Source organism: Coccinella septempunctata, chromosome 3, assembly GCF_907165205.1.
Source record: "Coccinella septempunctata chromosome 3, icCocSept1.1, whole genome shotgun sequence".
Taxonomy (NCBI): domain Eukaryota; kingdom Metazoa; phylum Arthropoda; class Insecta; order Coleoptera; family Coccinellidae; genus Coccinella; species Coccinella septempunctata.
In genome coordinates this window covers 42,564,669-42,584,704 of record NC_058191.1, presented here as the reverse complement: position 1 = coordinate 42,584,704, position 20,036 = coordinate 42,564,669, and the positions used below count along the sequence as shown (strand labels likewise).

General features: G+C 37.3%; 3 protein-coding genes across 8 annotated transcripts in view; 1 reads left to right on the top strand and 2 right to left on the bottom strand.

The window, feature by feature from the left end:
• The window catches only part of LOC123309085 (uncharacterized protein CG43867), a 152,800-nt gene extending 137,877 nt beyond the window's left edge, over positions 1-14,923 (bottom strand). Inside the window, exon 1 of one of the 6 annotated variants that reach the window (XM_044891961.1) lies at positions 14,673-14,923. The gene's annotated coding sequence lies outside the window, so the exon portion shown is untranslated. The remainder of the gene's footprint in view (positions 1-14,672) is intronic. The other 5 variants (XM_044891959.1, XM_044891960.1, XM_044891958.1 and 2 more) reach the window with 5 other exon arrangements.
• A 634-nt stretch (positions 14,924-15,557) lies between these two features.
• On the bottom strand, positions 15,558-17,755 carry LOC123310061. The gene is made up of 2 exons (XM_044893429.1): positions 17,204-17,755; positions 15,558-16,515 (listed from the first exon to the last, which is right to left on the bottom strand). Exons 1-2 carry the CDS (start codon positions 17,539-17,541, stop codon positions 16,137-16,139), a joined length of 717 nt encoding a protein of 238 aa, XP_044749364.1. The 5' UTR covers positions 17,542-17,755; the 3' UTR covers positions 15,558-16,136.
• A 298-nt stretch (positions 17,756-18,053) lies between these two features.
• Positions 18,054-19,532, top strand: LOC123309199 (60S ribosomal protein L10a). Its single transcript, XM_044892177.1, has 4 exons — positions 18,054-18,156; positions 18,282-18,437; positions 18,769-19,090; positions 19,318-19,532. The coding sequence occupies exons 1-4, from the start codon at positions 18,152-18,154 to the stop codon at positions 19,486-19,488; spliced, it is 654 nt and encodes a 217-aa protein (XP_044748112.1). The 5' UTR covers positions 18,054-18,151; the 3' UTR covers positions 19,489-19,532.
• The last annotated feature ends 504 nt before the right edge of the window (positions 19,533-20,036 follow it).

Below are 20,036 nucleotides of genomic sequence, written 5' to 3'. Positions count from 1 at the left end.
CTTATAATACACTGCGCAAAAAAATTAACGCACATTCTGAAAATCTCAATTTTAATGAAAGTTAACTCTACATTGACTTTATAACTTATTTTTTATGTTCTCTCGGGAAAGTTTCGAACGAAACAAGACACATTAAATGGAGGAAAAATTCAGGATTTCACCGAATCTTATGTGAAAGAAGAGAAATGAACAATTTTCAAAATACTGAAATGCTGATAAGTGATTTAATACTTGGTATTTCCACCCCTTGCGTTAATTACAGCTCGGCAACGACGGTTCATACTCAAAATGAGTGATCTTAAAATGTTCTGATCTAATCCTTCCCAGATTTCTCCGAGTTGGATTCCTAAGGCATTAAGAGTAGTTGGGTGATTTTCTGAACTTCTCAGCCTTCTATGGAGGTTGTCCCAAACCTGCGCAATCGGATTGAGATCTGGACTTCTTACTGGCCATTCCATTCGAGAGACTTCAACCTCTTCAAGGTACTCCTAAATGATGCACGCACGATGGGGTCTTGCATTATCGTCCATAAAAATGAAATTTTCATCAATGTATGGGGCAAATAGCACTACATGCTCTTCAAGAATGTTCCCTATATATTTATCAGCATTCATAGCTCCATTATCAACGACCACTAGGTCTGTGCGAGCAGTCAAAGATATTCCACCCCATACCATAATCGATCCTCCTCCGAAACCAGTAGTATTCAGGAAATTGCACTGAGCATATCTTTTATGTGGACGTCTGTATACAAGGGAACGTCGATCACAATGGTAGAGGCAGAATCTAGACTCATCTGTGAAGAGAACTCTTTCTCAATCGTTCTCTTCCCAATGGATATGCTCTTTCGCAAAATCCAAACGCGCCCTTCGATGGGCTGGGGTAACAGCTGGGCCTCTTGCCGCGACACGAGGCCTTAAATCATATTCTCTGAGGCGATTTCTTATTGTCTGAGTGCTAATTTGCACCTCATGAGTTTGCTCAAGCTGAATTTGAAGGAGGCGAGCGGTTGCAAACCGTTGTCTCAACGAAGAAACTCTCAAGTAACGTTCTTGAATGGCAGTTGTTACCCGTGGTCTACCCTGTCCTGGTCTTCGGACATTCATACCTGTCTTCCTGAATTGCTGCAACATTCTGGACACACTTGTATGGGAAACTCCAAACCTTTCTGCAATTCTTGTGTATGTCCACCCTTCTTCTCGCAAAACTACCGCTTCCTCTTGGGTCAAATTGCATGTTTCGCGTTGCATAGCGATCGAGAGTAGAAAATCAAACGAAAGAAAAACTATTGATCACTAGAATTGATCTAGAACCACTGATTTTAGAATGAAGCCGATACATTCAAAATCTGATAATATCATCTCTTTTTATTCCTGCTGGGAAAAAATATCTGTATTGAAGAAAACCGTTGAAAGTGGATAACATATGCATGCATAATTCTGATAAAAATAATTATCATTGAGAACACCTTCAGTTGTAGAATAAATTTGAGATTTCCATAATGGGCGTTAATTTTTTGCGCAGTGTATTATGTGTAGGAACTGAAGGTTTTTTCTGCAAAATTCCTCAAATATTTCGTTCTCAAGTCGTTGAATGTCTTTTCCCAGGCAGATGGTCATTGGGAACGATTACTCCAATTCGTGACCGAGGAACAGAAAACGTTCCACCCGAAGACATCCCTCAAAGTGCCGCTGGCGAATTAAAAATTTATAAGGAAACGTTTTTTACACTCCATTCACTAATTAAATTTAATTACACCCGAAGGGGGGTTCGCCCGAAACTGAAATTGCATTTTTTATGGTGGATTCGTTATAAACTTCGGCTACAACCCCCACCAGCGCGCCTTATCCGTCGCTAAAACGGAATTTCACTTATTAATCATAAAATTTCCCTGTTATCGCTCGTAAAGTCTGTATTCACTTTTCCGTTTATCCCGCGCCCCTTCGTTATCTATTGTCCGGGTAAATTAGAAGCCGCCGTTCGCTTTCTTCTGTTTTACGACGGGGTAAAAACTTTTCATTGCGCTACCGAAATCGTGCATATGAATTTTATGGGGTTTTCGCTGGAGCTCCACTCCTGCGGTTTTTGTGGAGTTTTTCTTGTACGGCGGAAGCTGTAGGGTTATACAGGTACAGGTGCGTTGCTACAACCTACTATGATTTATTCCTGCGAAACGCACTTCAAATTCTTCATAAATATGCATTTTCAGTATACAGGGTGAGTCTTTGAGTCCTACAAATATTTCACCAGTAGATTCTTGAGGTCAAAAGAAACACTTTTTTCCTTTACCATTTTTTCGGAGTCGGCTTGGTTCAAAAGATACAGGCTGTTGAAAAACCATAAAAAAATATGATTTTTAGTTCTACCTCACAAACGGTTTCATCGAATGAAATGAATTTCGGAATCTAGTTTGTCATTTATTTGCTGAATCTTTTTCGAACACAAGATATCACCCAAGTCTTCCAGTTTTCTCATTATGACTATTACGTACCATGAAAATACCAAAAATTTAAAGAACCCAACTCTTGAAACTAAGTTGGTCGCTATCTAATGAATATTTGAACGTTTTGTAAAATGAAAGTATTCTTCATATGTTCACGTATAATGCACTGTTTTCGAGTAATTTGATTAATAAAAAATATCTATGGTATTCGGAAAATTGGGTACTTTGGGTGAATGCAACTCTGTTAAAAGATCCACAGATGTGTAGTTTCATAGATTTAGCTTGTTATTCCGAAGGGAATTTTGTTTCTTCAAGGATGGCACAGCTCATTATGAAAACTTAAAATGGTTTCTTTTGACTTCAAAAATATTTGTAAAATATTTGTACGAGTCAAAGAATTAAAATGACCAGAAATCTGAATATTTTTGAACGTTCCCCCCAACCCTAGCGTTCCTTTCGCACCCTCTCCAAAGCCTTTCATCGATTTATTCCGATCTGTATTGAAAGCGGGATGGGTAAAAGACGACGCAACAAAAGAAACGTCGATTTTTTCCCGTTTTCGACGTTTAATATGAGAAATCCCGAAGTTCTATTCATCCATTCGCGGAGACCGACAATTTCGGGATACTCTCCAGGAATAAAAGACACATTTCCACGGTAAAAAGCCCATATTAGAGGAACTTTTGTCGTGGAGGTTCAATATCCGCTTTCGCTTTCTTATTTAAGGCGGAAGCCAATAAATTCCAGACCCGTCTGCGGTTTTCCGTTAAGCGAGGAAAGCCTCAAGAAGTTCATCGACGTGAAGATGAACAGAACATGTTCTATCGAAGGGCTGAGGCTACGTATTGGATGAAACCAGAACAAATTCGCATTACTCGGTACGGAACAATTGGCAGCCACAACTCGACTTTGAGAAACCTTCCTCAAGCTAAGACCTGAGCTTGAAAACTAACGAAGATCGGCCCTAACTCACGAGATCACCATCTGCCAACAAGAGGAATCTCCTTCAGTTCCTTATCTTCTGTCACAACAAACAGCCAGGCTACACTAGAAGCCTTTGGATGACATATTCAAGGTTTTCACATGCATATACCAAAAGGCTAGACTAGAGTCATATAAACTGGACCTCCACCCTCCAGTAAGCTTGGAAGAGACCATTAGTAAGCAACAATGCAAGAATGGAAAGAGATTTATAGAAAATCCTCAGTCGAAAAGATTCCTACACCATAAAGCTTCTGAACGTACCACTTACTTTCCAGTAATGGTGAGACTGTTGACTATTTGTTAGTACAAATATCTTCTGTACTGCATAAGTAAGGCAGCAAATAAAACTTGCAGGCTTGGTGGATCTGGAAAAAAAGGATTTGCAAAGAGGGCATCAAGATGAACTACTGCTGGACCCCAACCATTTTGTGAGCTTGTTAGGGACAAACATAAGGCAACAATTCATTAACAGGAAACCTCTGAAAGAAGACCCCTCAGTGAAAAGATTCAACCTACACCACAAAGCTTCTGAAGCTACCACGAGCTGAGCTTCTGGAAATGTTGGGACTGTTGACAGAACACTATTGGTACAATATTCCTGTTAAGACAGCAGATGAGACATGCAGGCTCTGCGAATTTTTGAAAAACACTGCTGCTATAGAGATTTCGAAAAAGTCGAATACCAAACCTAAAACACACTAAAATAATGTATTCACAGTATCAAAAAGAAGAGACCCCATGCAGAAACGGAAATACGCGTTACGCCCGCACCCTCTAAATCTTCGCAAATATATATCTGAAAAAGTGTTCGAGAAAAGTCATAACTTTCCCGCGATAAGCGCTTAATCATTTCCATATGTATAAAGGCATTTAGATCAATAGAACTGTCGATCTTCGCATGGCGCAGACGTCCGTTGATTTTCCCTTGTACTTCTGGAGCAGCAAACTCGATTATCCGGATGCGTTTTGAGGGGCTACACCACTCCAATTTCGCTCATTCCTGGATCCTCCCCAAAACGAGGATTTGATGGATGTGCGAGATGTTGAAAGGAACGCAGTTCTTTCGCCGCTCCTTCGAGGTGACAAAAAATGTGAGGATTGGGTGAAAGGGACAAACGTTGAGTTTTTCGTATCGACCGAACAGTTTCTGCAGTTGAAATCCCCATAATATTCACGACGTCAATTTTAAGCATCCGAAAATTTCGACTCACGTCTAGGAATTCTGAGAAACAAGTCGTAATTCTATCTGGATAGTCCAAATTCTGTTGTACCAATCATTATTTTGAGATAGAAGTCAAAATTCTGTGTAACAAGTCAAAATTCTGTGTAACAAGTCAAAATTCTGAGACACGAGTCAGAATTCTGAGAGGAGAGGAAAAACTAGGAGATACGAGTTAGAATTTTGTCTTGCAAGACATAATACTTAGAAACAAGTCATAATTCTTAGGTGCAACTTATAATTCTGACATACAAGTCAGGATTCTGAGATACAAAGCGAAATTCTCTGATACAAGTCAGAATTATCTGACTTTTCGTGCAGAATTATTCTGAGACACGAGGCAAAAAATTCTGAAATACAAATTCGACTCGGAACTCTGAGATACAAGTCAAAATTCCGTCTTGCAAGATATAATTCTGATCAATAAGTCAGAATTCTATCTGGATAGTCGAAATTCTGTTGTGCAAATCATTATTTCGAGATAGAAGTCAAAATTCTTAAATACTATTCAGAATTCTGAGACACAAGCCATTATTCTGAGTAACAAGTCAAAATTCTTAGACAAGAGTCAGAATTCTGAGAGGAGAGAAAAATTTAGGAGATACGAGTTAGAATTCTGTCTTGCAAGACATAATACTTAGAAACAAGTCAGAATTCTTAGGTGCAACTTATAATTCTGAGATACAAGTCAGGATTCTGAGATACAAAGCGAAATTCTCTGATACAAGTGAGAATTATTTGATACAAGTTAGAATAATTCTAACTTTTCGCGCAGAATTATTCTGAGACACGAGGTAACAAATTCTGAAATACAAATTTGACTCGGAACTCTGAGATACAAGTCAGAATTCAGTCTTGCAAGATACAATTCTGATAAACAAGTTAGAATTCTGTCTGGATAGTCGGAATGGTGTAGTACCAATCATTATTTTGAGATAGAAGTCAAAATTCTGAAACACAAGTCAGAATTCTGAGAGACGAGGAAAAATTACGAGATACGAGTTAGAATTGTGTCTTGCAAGACATAATACTTAGAAACAAATCATAATTCTTAGGTGCAACTTATAATTCTGATATACAAGTCAGGATTCTGAGATACAAAGCGAAATTCTCTGATACAAGTCAGAATTATCTGATACAAGTTAAAATAATGCTGACTTTTCGCTCAGAATTATTCTGAGACACGAGGCAAAATTATGAAATACAAATTTGACTCGGAACTCTGAGATACAAGTCAGAATTCTATCTTGCAAGATATAATTCTGAGTCAGAATTCTGAGGTACAAGTTATAATTCTGAGATACAAGCCAAGATTCTGAGATACAAATTATAATTCTGAAGCAGAACTCATATAATTCTGGAACAAGGGTTCAGAAAGAAATATATAGTACGATTGATTGATTTTGCAGGTTGAAGGATCAATCTACAGTTGCTAGAACATCGAAGATCAGCAGCAGTTTCATCGATATCAGCTTGACATGAGAAGTGGTCTTCACTCATAAAAGATGGATAAATATTTCTCAAGAAACTGTTGTCTTCTTATCCATGAGAGCTCCTAGAGTCACGTTCTACAAGAGTCTATCCTCCTGACCCTTTGGAAATCCCATTTTGCCGTCTCCCAGTCAATTTCCACGGGAACCGGGAGCTTATGCAGATAATGCATTGTTACATCTCTCATGAATGCATAGAAATGGGGTCGAATGAAGCAAACTGGCGAAATATGTGGAAGAACTGCAACTGTGCATTGTCGCATGTTGAATGAATTTAAGCCAAAGGATGCCTCGGTAGAGTTCACCTCATTCAATATGGTCGACTAGGGAACGTGGCCCTGCAGTTGGTATTAGTGATATGTAACGTAGAATGGAGAATCAACGATATTTGGACAATATATTAATACGTTTGGGGGAATCGACGACCAAAAAAATTTAGACCAAACTGTAGCCTCAAGTGTCTAGTTTTCGGACCTGAATCTTCAAGTTCTTCAGCTTCAACCCTGTATGCAAAACTTCAGTTTTGTGACAATCGGAGAGGCGTTCTTTCATCCCTCGACAGGAAAAACAAACATAAAAACGTCTAGTATATCTCTAACGAAACATCAGCATACTCCACTTATTCAATCTACATCCCATTCAATTTGTCAGACTTTCTACTCATTTCCTTTGATCATCGTCACGGCGTACGTAAATAGAAATATATTTTGGTAACGCTGAATTTATTTCGGATCCAGGCAAAGGAAGCGATTATGATCTCGACGCTTTCCTTTTCTGTAGTCGCAGACTGGAGAATTAAGGTTTTACGAGGATTTCATTAAGAAGTTCCGCTTGAACGTTGGACTTGGAATAAACCTTTCGGCTGCAGGAAAAATGTGAGGTAAACAAAGCGGACGCGACTAATTCACATCGAAATTAATGAGATGTGAGAAAGCTCTACAAACGAGACTGTGTTGAAATCTACAGTTCTACTACTGTTTCCATCCACATCTCAGGCAATTTTCGAATTCCATCTCGATAAGATGCCTCGTCTTCTGAGGCGATACAAGTTGGAAGCCAATTCTCGATTTCTGTGGCAGAAGCCGCCAGTAATCAATGTCCGGAGAATGCAGCGACTGTGGTAGAATGTTTCACTTGAGCGTTCCTAAATTTTATTGAAGATTTTTCGGTAGGAGCCTTTCAACTGTTCAGTTCATGAGCCAATTGCCTCGCCTCGCCTCTTGCGTTTGATTCGACTCTTTATCGAGTACCGAATGCCTCACATTTTGGTCTTTTATATAGGGTAGTTGGGTTTTTAAACGGCAACCTCAACATATTGTGCCAGATTTTTGTGGATGAGGAAGATTTGATCATTGATGGAGTTTTTATTAACCTTTTTCTATCAGAGGTATGAAATGGTGGACCTGTTCGGAATCGACGGATTCGAATATTTTTACGTATTCTGGAGTCGATACATACGAGGATATATTGATATCTAGTTAGCCTAGACCAGTACCATGCATAAAAAAAATATTGCGTTACCATTGCAACGAACAATAATTCGTTAGAAGTGTCAGCGTGAAGTTTGAGGTCAAAAAAGTAAACCAGAGTTACGCAATAAATTGAAAGAAAGAAGATGTCCATCGAAATTGTGAAAATCGAAAAATTGGAGTATCGAGCCATCATCAAGTACCTGTATTTGAAAGGGTTAAGAGGTAAGCAGATTTACGAAGATATGCTTAATACCCTTGGTGATCAATTTCCTTCGTATGCGACCGTGAAAAATTGGACTGCAAGCTTCAAAAGAGGTAAATTTTCCATTGAAGATGATGACCGATCGGGAAGGTCAGTTTCTGTGTCAGTCTACGAAAATATCGATACAGTTCATGACATGATTTTATCAGAACGTCGAATTAGGCTAAAACGGATATCTGAAGCACTGAATATTTCATGCGAACGCTTTCATCATATAGTTCACGTCAATTTGGACATGAGAGAAATTGCTGCAAAATGGATCCGCAAATGTTTGAATCTTAACCAAAAGCGTGCAAGGGTAGAAGCATCGCCTTCGATCTGTGCTCGATTTGAAAACGATGTAGACTTCTTAAACCTAATTGTTACTATGGATGAGACTTGGGTACATTTCTACGATCCAGAAACAAAGCAACAATCGATGGAATGGCGACACTCTGGTTCTCCAAGACCAAAGAAGTTTCGTGTCCAAAAATCTGCTGGAAAAGTTCTTGCTTCAGTTTTTTTGGGATTGCCATGGAGTAATCATGATTGATTTTTTGGATAAGGGTAGAACAATAACAGGAGATTATTATTCGACATTACTGACCACTCTACGGGAAAAAATTAAAGGGAAAAGGCGCGGAAAGCTATCCAAAGGTGTTTTGTTTTAGCAGGACAACGCCCCTGCACACAAATCTCATGTTGCCATGCAAAAAGTTCGTGCTTGTGGGTTTGAATTACTAGAACATCCCCCTTATTCACCAGATTTGGCTCCATCCGACTATCATCTCTTTTCTAAACTGAAAAAAAGTTTGAGAGGTCGTAAATTTTCTTCCAACGAGGAGGTAATAAAAGCTGCGAAGGTCTGGTTTGCAGAGCAAGAACAAACATTTTTTTTAAAAGGTCTAGAGACGTTGCAGGTTCGCTGTAATAAGTGTATCCATCAAGGGTGATCTTGAAAATCTCGAAAACACTCCCTTTTCGATGGGTAGTAATTGATGAAAGAACGTATCAACTACATTATAATTCATTGGGATTATGGGTTTTTATTCCAGATAATTCATACGTTTCTACTCAACGAAAAATCTTAAAACCCTAAAATGTCTGTTATTTACTGATGGCACAACGTTGGTATTGGTCATAATACAACACGATAACATAAACAAACCGTAATAATCACATATGTAACTTGATGGTTTGGGGAAAATTAAACCTTACATTCACATTCAATTCCGCAAGAGGGTGCCTGCTGAATTAACGGCTAAATAAATAAAATCCGGAAAAAAATGATCAAAAAAAAACGGGTCGACGGCGAAACCACACACATAAATTTCTACGGCGCTTGTTGCTACCGGAATAAATCTAGGGAGAAAATTAAAAGCAACTGAAAGGGTTGCGGAGAAAAACGGACCGAGGGAAGTGGAAAACTTTAATCCATTAAAGAGGCAAAGACGAAAAAAGAGGTTTATACCACGAGATATAACTCCGGCGGGAACGTTTGAAATTATGGCCCCGGATAAATATCGGGATTATGCGCAGAAATTTATTTTCGAATTTTAATATTCACTCTGCACCCCGCGGGGATTTTCCGCATGATTGGGTAGGGAAATAGTGTGGTGGAAATTCGAAACAATATCCAGCGGAAAATCAGGTAGGTAAGACAAAGTCACATTTTTGGTCCATCAGTTTTTTTTTTAATTGAGGTGATTGTGGCGTGGACAAAAATTTTATTAATTTTAGGGAAATTTTTCCTGCATTTTCCACCTACTTTTTCCTACCATCAACCGCGTTTTTAGTAGTATTTTTGAAAGAATAGAAAACTGAAGTAATTTTCCCCCAACATGCCAGCATTTTCAGTTACATACCTCGGAACAGAAATGAGTGAAATAAACAGGGGGATTCAATTAAGGAATTCCTTGATAAGCCGAACAATATCCCGGCATCTCCTCAAAGGGAGAGAATTGTTTCCAGGAACCTGATCTTGAAATTACGAACAGTTGTTGACCATCGGGGTGAAAAAACAATCGTTCCTGCGACACGGTGTACAAAGGCGACAATTTATTCGTTAGAAAATGCCGACCGAATTCCGGAATTTCCGGAAATGGAAGAGCAGAGGGGGACTTAGGAGTTATTGGTTTTTTCTGGCGAGAAATCTCACACCCGTAGATTGCAGGGTAGAACAAAAAGCCTTTCATCAATACACAGGGTGACTCGTGAATATATTTTAACAATAGATTCTTGAGGTCAAAAGAAACACTTTTTTCCTATACCATTTTTTCCGATTCGGCCCTGATAAGAAGATATGGCCATTTTAAGTTTTCATTATGAGCAAAATTACCCTCAGAATAACAAGCTAAATATGTGACACTACACAGCTGTGGTTCTTTTATACAGAGTTGTATTCAGCCAAAGTACCCAATTTCTTAAATTTCATAGAACCTTTTTATTTTTGAACATCAAATTACTCGAAAACGGCGCATTATACGACAAAATATGAAGAATACTTTTATTTTACAAAACGTTCAAATATTCATTAGATAGCGTCCATCTTAGTTTCAAGAGTTGGGTTCTTTGAATTTTTGGTGTTTTTATAGTACGTAGTTGTCATAATGAGAAAACTGGAAGACGTGGGTGATATCTTGTGTTCGAAAAAGATTAAGCGAATAAATGAAAAACTATATTCCGAAATTCTATTCATTCGATGAAACCGTTTGTGAGATAGAACTTGTAATAACTTTTTTTATGGTTTTTCAACAGCCTGTATTTTTCAAACCGAGCCGATTCGGAAAAAATGGTAAAGAAAAAAAAAGTTTCTTTTGACTTCAAGAATCTACTGTTGAAATATTTGTACGAGTCAAAGACTCATCTCCCTGCCCTAAAATGAAGCATAATATCCAAATTGAGATGAACAAGGAACCTTCCTGATACCTCTCTGCCACGAAGCCTGCATTTAATATGCGCGACATAGCGTACCATTTAAGAAGTTTCTCCGGGCAAAAAGTCGAACACAGAGAACGGGAGGAGTCTAACGAAGTTTCAGACAGATTTTGGGCACATTAAATTATTTCGCAGAGAGGGGTGAAATCGGAAAAAATGGCTTTGTTGCCCGTTCCTGCCAAAGGAATGATTAAATAAGGGCGATTACCAAACTTTCCAACTATGAATCGTGTTTCCTCGGGCAAATTGAATCTGAAACGAAGCCGGGCTGTTTTAATTCGAATTCTATTCTTGCCGTCGGATGGCTGATTGAATAAGACGGATAGGCTTTTCGCCGGGACATAACTCCGTTGTCAGATTCATAACAGCCATAGAATTTGGTATATAGAAGAGTTAAATTAGTTTTGGAAAGAAGGGACTCGATTGTATTGCTCGATCCGATTTTGTAGAGATGAGATGAGAAAAAAGGGCTCAGAGTTCCACTTTTCGAAAAACGCTGCAAATTTCATCCAAAAATCCCTTTATACATACCTACCCTTTTGTGCTATTATATCTGATAACTCTCTTCCTCAAAGCTGATAAATTTCCTTGTGCGGTAGAATCGCTTCTACTGACAACATCAGCCTTGGAGCCTTGACCTTGAGAGTAGTTTATTTATCGTCTATCAATTTACCCACCCCTGAACCACAGAGTTTCAAACCTTCATTTCAGAACTAATATCTGTCAGATTGATTTAAGGATATTTGATGACTTCCTAGACAACTTTATGATGGATATGTTCAGATAAAAAGATGTGAAACCTAAAGCTTTTTTTCTCTAATTTGGCAAAAGTGGTCCTTAGCCCCGCACGGTTAGTGACCTTATACCTGCCATCTCCTCCATAAATCTTCATCCTTCCCAACAATTTTTTCCTGCTCAATTTCAGCGTCGCGACGTCCTCTTGTAGTCCTTTTACTACCCGGGCGTCGGGTTAATCCGCGTTTTTCTAGATGCGCCGAAATTAATTTCGGGGCGGCAGCTAAAATAAATTTCTGGTGCATTAATATCGGGGCCCGACAAGAGTGTTCCATCATTATCCATTAGGCGGCCGAGGCAACACAATCGCCCGACAGACGCATAGAATAATATGACGGGAATGTTGAAAGCGCCCATTGAAGTTTGTATTTCGGACGAACAATGGTCCATTCAACGTGGCTTGATAAATGAAGAGACAAAGGCCGCTCGATTCGTTCAACTACATGTTGGCGAAGTTGCCAGTTGAGATGAATGAGTTGACGATAAACACATCGGTGAGTATGAAGGGAGAATTCTGGCTAACCTAGATGGGGCCATGCAGAGGTTGTGAAAGATGGCGCAAGATTCGTCATGGACGTCATAACGGTTGTCCCGATTTGACAGGTGCATAATTATGACAAATAAGTGCAAACCACGTTCCAAAAGAATGCAGCAACAATGAATATATTCTTCAAACAACATTAGAAAGGAGGTGCCACGATTTATTTTTGCTTTCCGGATAATCTTGACATACTTTGACATAAGGAACCATTGCAATTGTCATTATTGTACTTAAGATGACAGCCTGACTATGAAATGAAATTGAGCGAACTGTAATACCGACCCTTCATTCTCATTGAACTCTATGGGATCCCATAGAGTTCTAGAGAAAGTATTTTCGGGGCAGAATCATTATATCCGCCACCTTATGACATCTGACGGAAAAGTGAAAATGACAGTTTTTCAGACACCATCTTGAAATTTGATATTGGATGTTTTTCCACCTTATTGTCACTCATGTGAGTACATATATCAGAAATAGATTAACATTAGGAAGGATAAATAAAGCAAAGACATATTCACATGTAGTAGTTTATTGAATTTTATTTTACATCATCGGTACAAAAAAAGTAGAGAAATCATATGAATTTGTATTTTCTGATCCTGTCAAATGAGATATAAAACTGTTATTTTTGTGGTAGATTTAAGGATTTTACAACACAGAAAAAAACAATGTTAATGTTCACTGCGAGTTTGTATCATAGAAAGCATCATTCTAGCGGAACAATTCAGGAAAGAGACCATCATTGCAATATTGTAGTTTATCTATAGTTATTTTATAGACATACGTCAAAGCTTTAGAATATTCTATGTTCTAAGGTCAAAGCAAATGAACTTGAATCACCAAAACTTTTGATGTTCAATTCACAATTCTTAACTGCATACACCATATAAATTTGCGAGTTTCACAAGAAATATAGAACATATATTCAGAATATACTATCATCAGTCAAGGAGATTTTTTGGTCGAGTTGCTTCAAAAAACCATAATGAAATGAACTTCATAAATACCGAGGCCAAAAAAACTTCTCTCTCTGGTCTATGAGTAGAATCGTTACTACCCACCCCTGTCCTTGATCGGTTCTAACCTCACTTTTGTCGGTTTTGTCAATCTGACAGTAATTTGTTTACATTTGCGTTTGGTAACTTCTGAATTATGCTCTTTTCCAACCTGTCTCCAGGATTTAGAATATTGCCTTCTAGTGACTGATAAAATTTACAATCTACGACAAATTCAAAGAGACAGGGCATCCCCGAATTTTCAATTCAACTCCCCCCACCTCAAGATCCATTTCGGAAAGTTCAGTTGAATCCCCGGATATATTATCAGGTTCGTCTCGGTGGATTTCTTTTAAAACGAGCGATAACTTAACCTGATTCTCCGATGCTCTTGATTAATGGCGGAACAAACAAAAAATCTGATAGAGAAATTGCCACCATCTGTCAGCGTAAATCCCATATCTATCCTACGGGTCGTCGTTGGATGCGAATGTAGAAGTTATCTGTTGTAAAACAGAAAATCGGGTGTCGTTTGGGAAACGCATCTATTTCCCTGAATAAATGGAACTACTTATTCGATCACACATCTTATTTTCTTTCTCTCGAGTGCATCGTTTCGTATGCTTCGTTTACGGGCAGGCTTCCGAGCTCCAAAAGCAGTTGTGGGAGCCAGAAACTGTCTTCCGTTGTTCGAACATAATCTCATAATCATGACCACGAGATTCTCTTCAATCTTCTCTCATCTGGGTAGATCCCATGTTAATTCCAAATGATCATTTTTGAACGTAGTCACTCGTCACTTCCTCTAATGTAAGTATATTCTTTAGTTATCGGGAAGCATTCAAATTCAGGTGCATATTTCCCTTTTTCATTAGCCGATTATTTTCCCAGATTTGGTCGTTATCTTCCATGTTCCAATTCGCCAAATTTTATCTGACAAAAGAGTAAGAATTTGATCATGTGTTGGAACACAGCCCACATCGACCATGGTGCATTCAAATAATTTCTATGCACTTTGCATGAATGCTTACCACAAAAAATCATAGACTCTATGTCTATGCAAAAAATATAACGTGGATTCAATAGTGTCGTGGGTAGGCTGTGGAATTTTAAGGATAATTTTGATATAGATGGGTCCCTTTCTTAGGTCTCAATACCTACTTGAGATTAGATCCTAGTTCTTGTTTCTTCTGCATGAACCCACCACAAGAACCAAGAGAAGAATTATTCGATCAGCTGGTAACTGAGTAGGTGGGTAAACAGAAAATCCTTCAATTATCGATGTCGTCACCGGCAATGTGTAGGAGTGTTAAAAATAACCGGTAACAACAATTAGAAAATGAGTAGGTACCATTTTAACATGTAATTCAACAACCCACTCCCTAGTAAGTAGGTCAAATCTAACTGCAGTATGTTCACCAAATGAATGTCTCCAAAATTGAAAATCTCGAGACGGTTCCAAAAATATTACAGGTCAATTCGCCAGAACAAAATGATTATGACATTTAAAAAACATAAACAATCATTTGTTAGAACAATTTGTCGAACTTACCAGTTAAGGTTAAATGGTTAAACTCGTGAGAACTGTATCATCAGAAGGGCTGTGGACGGGTGTCCCTTTCTCAATAAATAATCGCGATAATTTGTCACTGTCTAAGAATATTTTAAACTGTATGGGAAAACGAAACTAAACAACACCCTTACGTTCAACTTCCGTGCTAACTCCGTAATGAAGTAGCGCATGTGCGAACCTCGATCAGCTGGTAAATTTATGGATTGTGGGAAGGATTACGAGTTTGAATTCTTCTGATGCGAAACGCCGGAAATTATATGTGAATTGTTTGAGTTAAAGGGAAATATTCTGCTTAGTTCTTCAAATTTTGAATCTGAAACATTGGGGTTATGTCCATTGCATAGAAAAAGTCTTGTTTAGTTGAACTATCCATTATATGTAGCACATAAAAAAAATATGGGTTCGAGAAGAATTCAATTAAAACAGACGTGAGTTTCAAGAATAGACAAAAAAAGGTATAACTGACCCTGTTCAAAAATTAAACAGTGTTACAAGTAGGCACACAATGAATTTTTTATCGCGTTTTTGTGGCGCCACCTAGACATTACTGTTCCAAGTTTTCAACTGAGGAAAGTAAGGAAATTTCTATATTTGATTTCATCGCAAAGTTGAGATTATGGAGGGTAGTCTCTCTACCCTCCATAGTTGAGATTAAAGTTTCTCTAAGAAAAGATGAGGAGAAAGTTCTACCCTCTACAACCCCTAAGTACATGTAGAGACAGTAGTAGATAGATCGAAAATTAACTGCTACCATATTGGAGACATTGGAGTTCACTAGAGTTTGGAATGTTAACTACTAGGTGGCAGCACGAATGCTAACCTGTAGTTATCAACGAAAGGAAAAGGTTTGAACAATCGACAGAATGTAGAAAATAAATTTATTTTACAGTACAATAAATGTAGTTACAGCAATGTGAACTTTGTCAATATAACGCAAGTTTGATACAATGTAAAATAAAAAAAATAATTATCGTGACAAACTACAAAGTTGAAATACAAACAAGTCAACTTCAGTACTGAAAATTGCATTTAACCTGTAGATCGACATTCATTCAGACATTCGACAATAAAATTATTCACATAGGAACCTACGAGACTCCACACTTATATTTATCCCTCAGTGGAATTGATGATAGAAACAGATAAAACAGTCTTCATATTACAATTTCATCAATTAAATGATAACTTTACACAAAATTAAGATCGAAATTTTCAACAAACTCTCAAACTTATCACGATATAATTCTAGCATTTACTGGCTTCGTTACTTTCAATCCCTTCGAAAAATATGAGGAATATCATCTGGATAACCAAAGATTATAGAGTAATGTTAACTCACTGTTATAAAACAGAAAAAAAGATGAAAATTTCAACAATTTCGATTCTCAAAATATCACATATGGAAGTCATAGTATATAATATGAAGGTGATAAAATTCAGTCATTATAGTTCTTCAAATTCCACATCGTCCACAACATCTGAATTGATAACTTGCTGCTCAACGTGATGGTAGTTGTCGTCATTATTGTTATTATTTTCACTGTCTTCTTCCCTGTGGTCAAAACGGGATGGAGCTAGAATACTTTCTGGTGGTTTCCACAAAACTAAAGCAGTGCACGGTCTACTCATTCTGTTCAGTAGAGATTCTGGAATTATTGGATCGTTTTGTGCCTGAAATTTTTTCATTTCTTCGCACATATACAGTCTTTTCTCTTTTATTTCCTCACTTTCCATTTCTGACGGTGTTTCAGAACTGATACGTAATTTCGAAAGGTGTTGTGACATTTTTTCTTCGGTGATAAATTGCTTCGATACTTGAAGACTGAAAACAAATCGATACTATATCGATAGAACCAGTAACTTCTATAACTTATGCAGACTGAAACTATATAATGGATCGGTTTGAAATTTTGTGCAGAGACATTAGGCAGATGAACCTTTCTTTGCAAAATATTTGCAAGAATTCATGACTCTGTCATACTGGAAATGGATATCAACCAGCTTATTTTGAACAGAAGTCCCAAAATATTAAATTAATTTTTCTAATTCTACATTTGTTTAATGTACCATACCCTACAGCTAATTTGAGTAGTTTTCAAGTTATTCACCGTTTTTTGAATAAAATGATGGATGATGTCTTGTAAGAAAGAATTTTTTCGATGAACAAAAAGAAATAACAAATACCTCAGAATTTTTCCTCACAAATCAAAACAAGAATGTTCATTATCACTTTCAATGATAACTTTTTTCAAGTTTTTTCATAACATATTTTTCAAGTTGTAACATTCAGAATGTTACATCAAGATAACCTAGTCATTTTTCCAAGTGATAATGACCATGTCTCGGCAAAAGCTCTCCTAGTCCTAAAAACAAAGTAGTTTATGATTAGAGAAGAAACTGAAAAGTACAAATAAATTAACATTATTCAATAGTTCTATCAACCTTGTAAATAATTGATGTAACTTAACTAGTATCAAATTTGAATGATAAAAAACTTGAATCAAACTTACGGTGGAGAATCTGTTTTCCTCTTAACCCTCATTGTAGATAAAATTTGTCTCTCCATACTGAACCTGTGGGGCACATAACGAAGAGGAAACTGAACAGTTCGACCAAAATTCCCTCGGTTACTGCTAAATTGAAAATTTGGTTGAACGGGAAACCCTTGTGGCTGCATGTTATAGCCAACACTAGGAGGTGTTCCATAATTGACGGGAGATTGGGAAGTTCCCGGTATATCACTCCAATTTAAAGGGGGCCTCATTGGAGGTGGATACTGATCCGTGAAAACGGAAGGCCTATTTTGGTCATCTGGGTTACCTCTGTCCATTCCTCCTAAATGATTCATGAATTGTAAAACTCCTATTCGACAATCGATTTAAACACGTTTAGCCCAGAAAAAGCAACGTTGAGTACGCAATTAATGAACAATTTCGGCGGAAATCGGATACTGAACGGATCAACAATAAACATCTGTTTTTGACAGGTTGGAATTACAGGTTAGAGGTTCTCGACATTTCTAGAAATCTTTTCTAGATCTTTATCAAGATTTCCTTGTTTCTTGTATCTTAACTTATTCGGATTAAAAAAAATGCAAAAGTATATTCATACCTCATGTTTTTATTCTGCATAGAATCCTGTTTGAGTCATTTTTCCTTGGATAAATTTATAATTATTATTGTGATGGAATGATGATGAATGAAATGGCTTCATATTTATAAATACGCAACGTCCTTATTTCATAACATTATCTAATTCCTTAACGTGCATTCAAAAAATCAATAAAAAACTTATTTATTTCTCAAGTGTGGCAAAATAAAAAAACTCAACCTGTGCTTCAACTCTATGGTTGTAGGTGTCATCCGAACGAAGCTCTGTAGTCGCATTTCTCAAAGCATTCTTTCACTTTCGACTTTCATTAAACGTGTTCGCGGTTGAAACTTGAAACCTCATTCAAGATGTCGTAAGTAAATTAATATTATTTTATCTCTGTAATACTTGACAATTTGTACAGTTTCTACTTCAATCTATCCCAATATTGCTCTATCTAATGTATTGGTGCTAATATTTTTCATTATTTTACTATAGGTCGAAAGTATCCCGCGATACCTTATACGAATGCGTGCAAGCAGTTTTGGACAAATCAAAGGAGAAGAAGAGGAACTTTTTGGAAACCGTCGAAATCCAAATCGGTTTGAAGAATTATGACCCCCAGAAGGACAAGCGTTTCAGTGGAACCGTCAAGTAGGTATTAGAATTCCGAACTTCTCTCAACTATGAGGAACTTGGAAGTCATAAGTTTGGCGGACCTTTACCCAGGGTCTCAAAATAACTGGGGAGATTCTGTCCACATGGACATTATCGACCATTTAGTTTTTAGTCTCTTTGTACTTTTTTAAACTGAATGGGTATTTCGTGGTAAGTACCCAGTTTCTAATTTGAGGGTTACAAGCCTTCTGACATTTGTTGAGCATTATATACATCACACAGGACGGGGAACGAAAACTATCACATTACATGACAATTTTTCGTGAATTTGATGAGTGCTCATTTCTAAGCATGAATTCCTTTATAGGCTCAAGAACATTCCCAGGCCAAAAATGCAAGTTTGTGTTTTGGGAGATCAACAACATTGTGACGAAGCCAAATCCAACAATGTTCCTTTCATGGATGTTGAAGCTCTCAAAAAGTTGAACAAAAACAAGAAGTTGGTGAAGAAGCTCGCTAAAAAATACGATGCTTTCTTGGCTTCTGAAGCCTTGATCAAACAGATTCCCAGGCTCTTGGGTCCAGGTTTGAACAAAGCTGGTAAATTCCCTGGTCTCCTGTCTCACCAGGAATCGATGACACAAAAAATTGATGAGGTTAAAGCCACTATCAAGTTCCAGATGAAGAAGGTGAATATTCCGGATTTTAAATTTTTCTAGCACCAATAAGCCATCAAGATGATTGAATTTGATAATTATTTTGTACGGAAATTCGGTGCAACATCAATTTGCAATTATAACTACCATTTTCATTTTGATATGATTCTGGCTTTAGAATTGCAGACAATTTTAACTCTTGCAATTATTTTTTTGTCTCTGTAAAACGCGTTTTTTGATACATTATTTTTGTTTTCTAGGTGTTGTGCTTGTCTGTTGCTGTTGGACACGTTGACATGACTACCGATGAGTTGGTGCAGAATGTACATTTGGCCATCAACTTTTTGGTTTCCCTGCTGAAGAAGCACTGGCAAAACGTTAGGTCACTCCATGTTAAATCTTCCATGGGGCCACCACAAAGACTTTATTAAGTATTTGTTAATCTTATACTTGTAAAATATACATATAAGCTCTATAAATGTTTTTTTATTTTTTAACTCCCCATAATTTTGTCCTGCTTTGTAACAAAGCCCCAGAAATAATAGGAAACCCACTAGAATTCGCATTTCGAAAAGCAGTTTGTAGGTAACAACGAAATTCTAAATAAAAAAAAAATTCGAAGTTTATCAAACATGGTCATTTTTTTTCTTGAGTAATTCGAGGTCTTAGATTACGAATATGTAATTAAATTTTTCCTAGGATCGATATTTTGGTGAATAAATCACTATTAGTGGAAAATTTCAAAAAAATTGGTCGAGCTTGAGGAGCTGCATCAGCTAGAAAAAAGTCTCTGGACTAACGCTGATTTTTTCGGTGATAGATTGATTATTTGCCTATGGAAAAATCCATATTTCATTCACCTACCGCGAACAATTCAGATTTTATGATTTTTTCCGCGAAGGACCAAAATTTCGGATTTTCTATGGACCATAACTTGAAAACTAATCCTTTCAGCAAAATTCTGTTTGCATATTCGTAG

Excerpts from the sequence above, each read along its gene's own strand:
- LOC123310061 (XM_044893429.1), bottom strand. The coding sequence starts at position 17,541 with ATGAATCATTTAGGAGGAATGGACAGAGGTAACCCAGATGACCAAAAT. Across the intron at positions 16,516-17,203 it reads AGGAAAACAGATTCTCCACC|TCTTCAAGTATCGAAGCAAT; the intron begins GTAAGTTTGATT and ends ATTTGTTTTCAG.
- LOC123309199 (XM_044892177.1), top strand. Across the intron at positions 18,438-18,768 it reads CGTTTCAGTGGAACCGTCAA|GCTCAAGAACATTCCCAGGC; the intron begins GTAGGTATTAGA and ends ATTCCTTTATAG. Across the intron at positions 19,091-19,317 it reads TCAAGTTCCAGATGAAGAAG|GTGTTGTGCTTGTCTGTTGC; the intron begins GTGAATATTCCG and ends TTTGTTTTCTAG.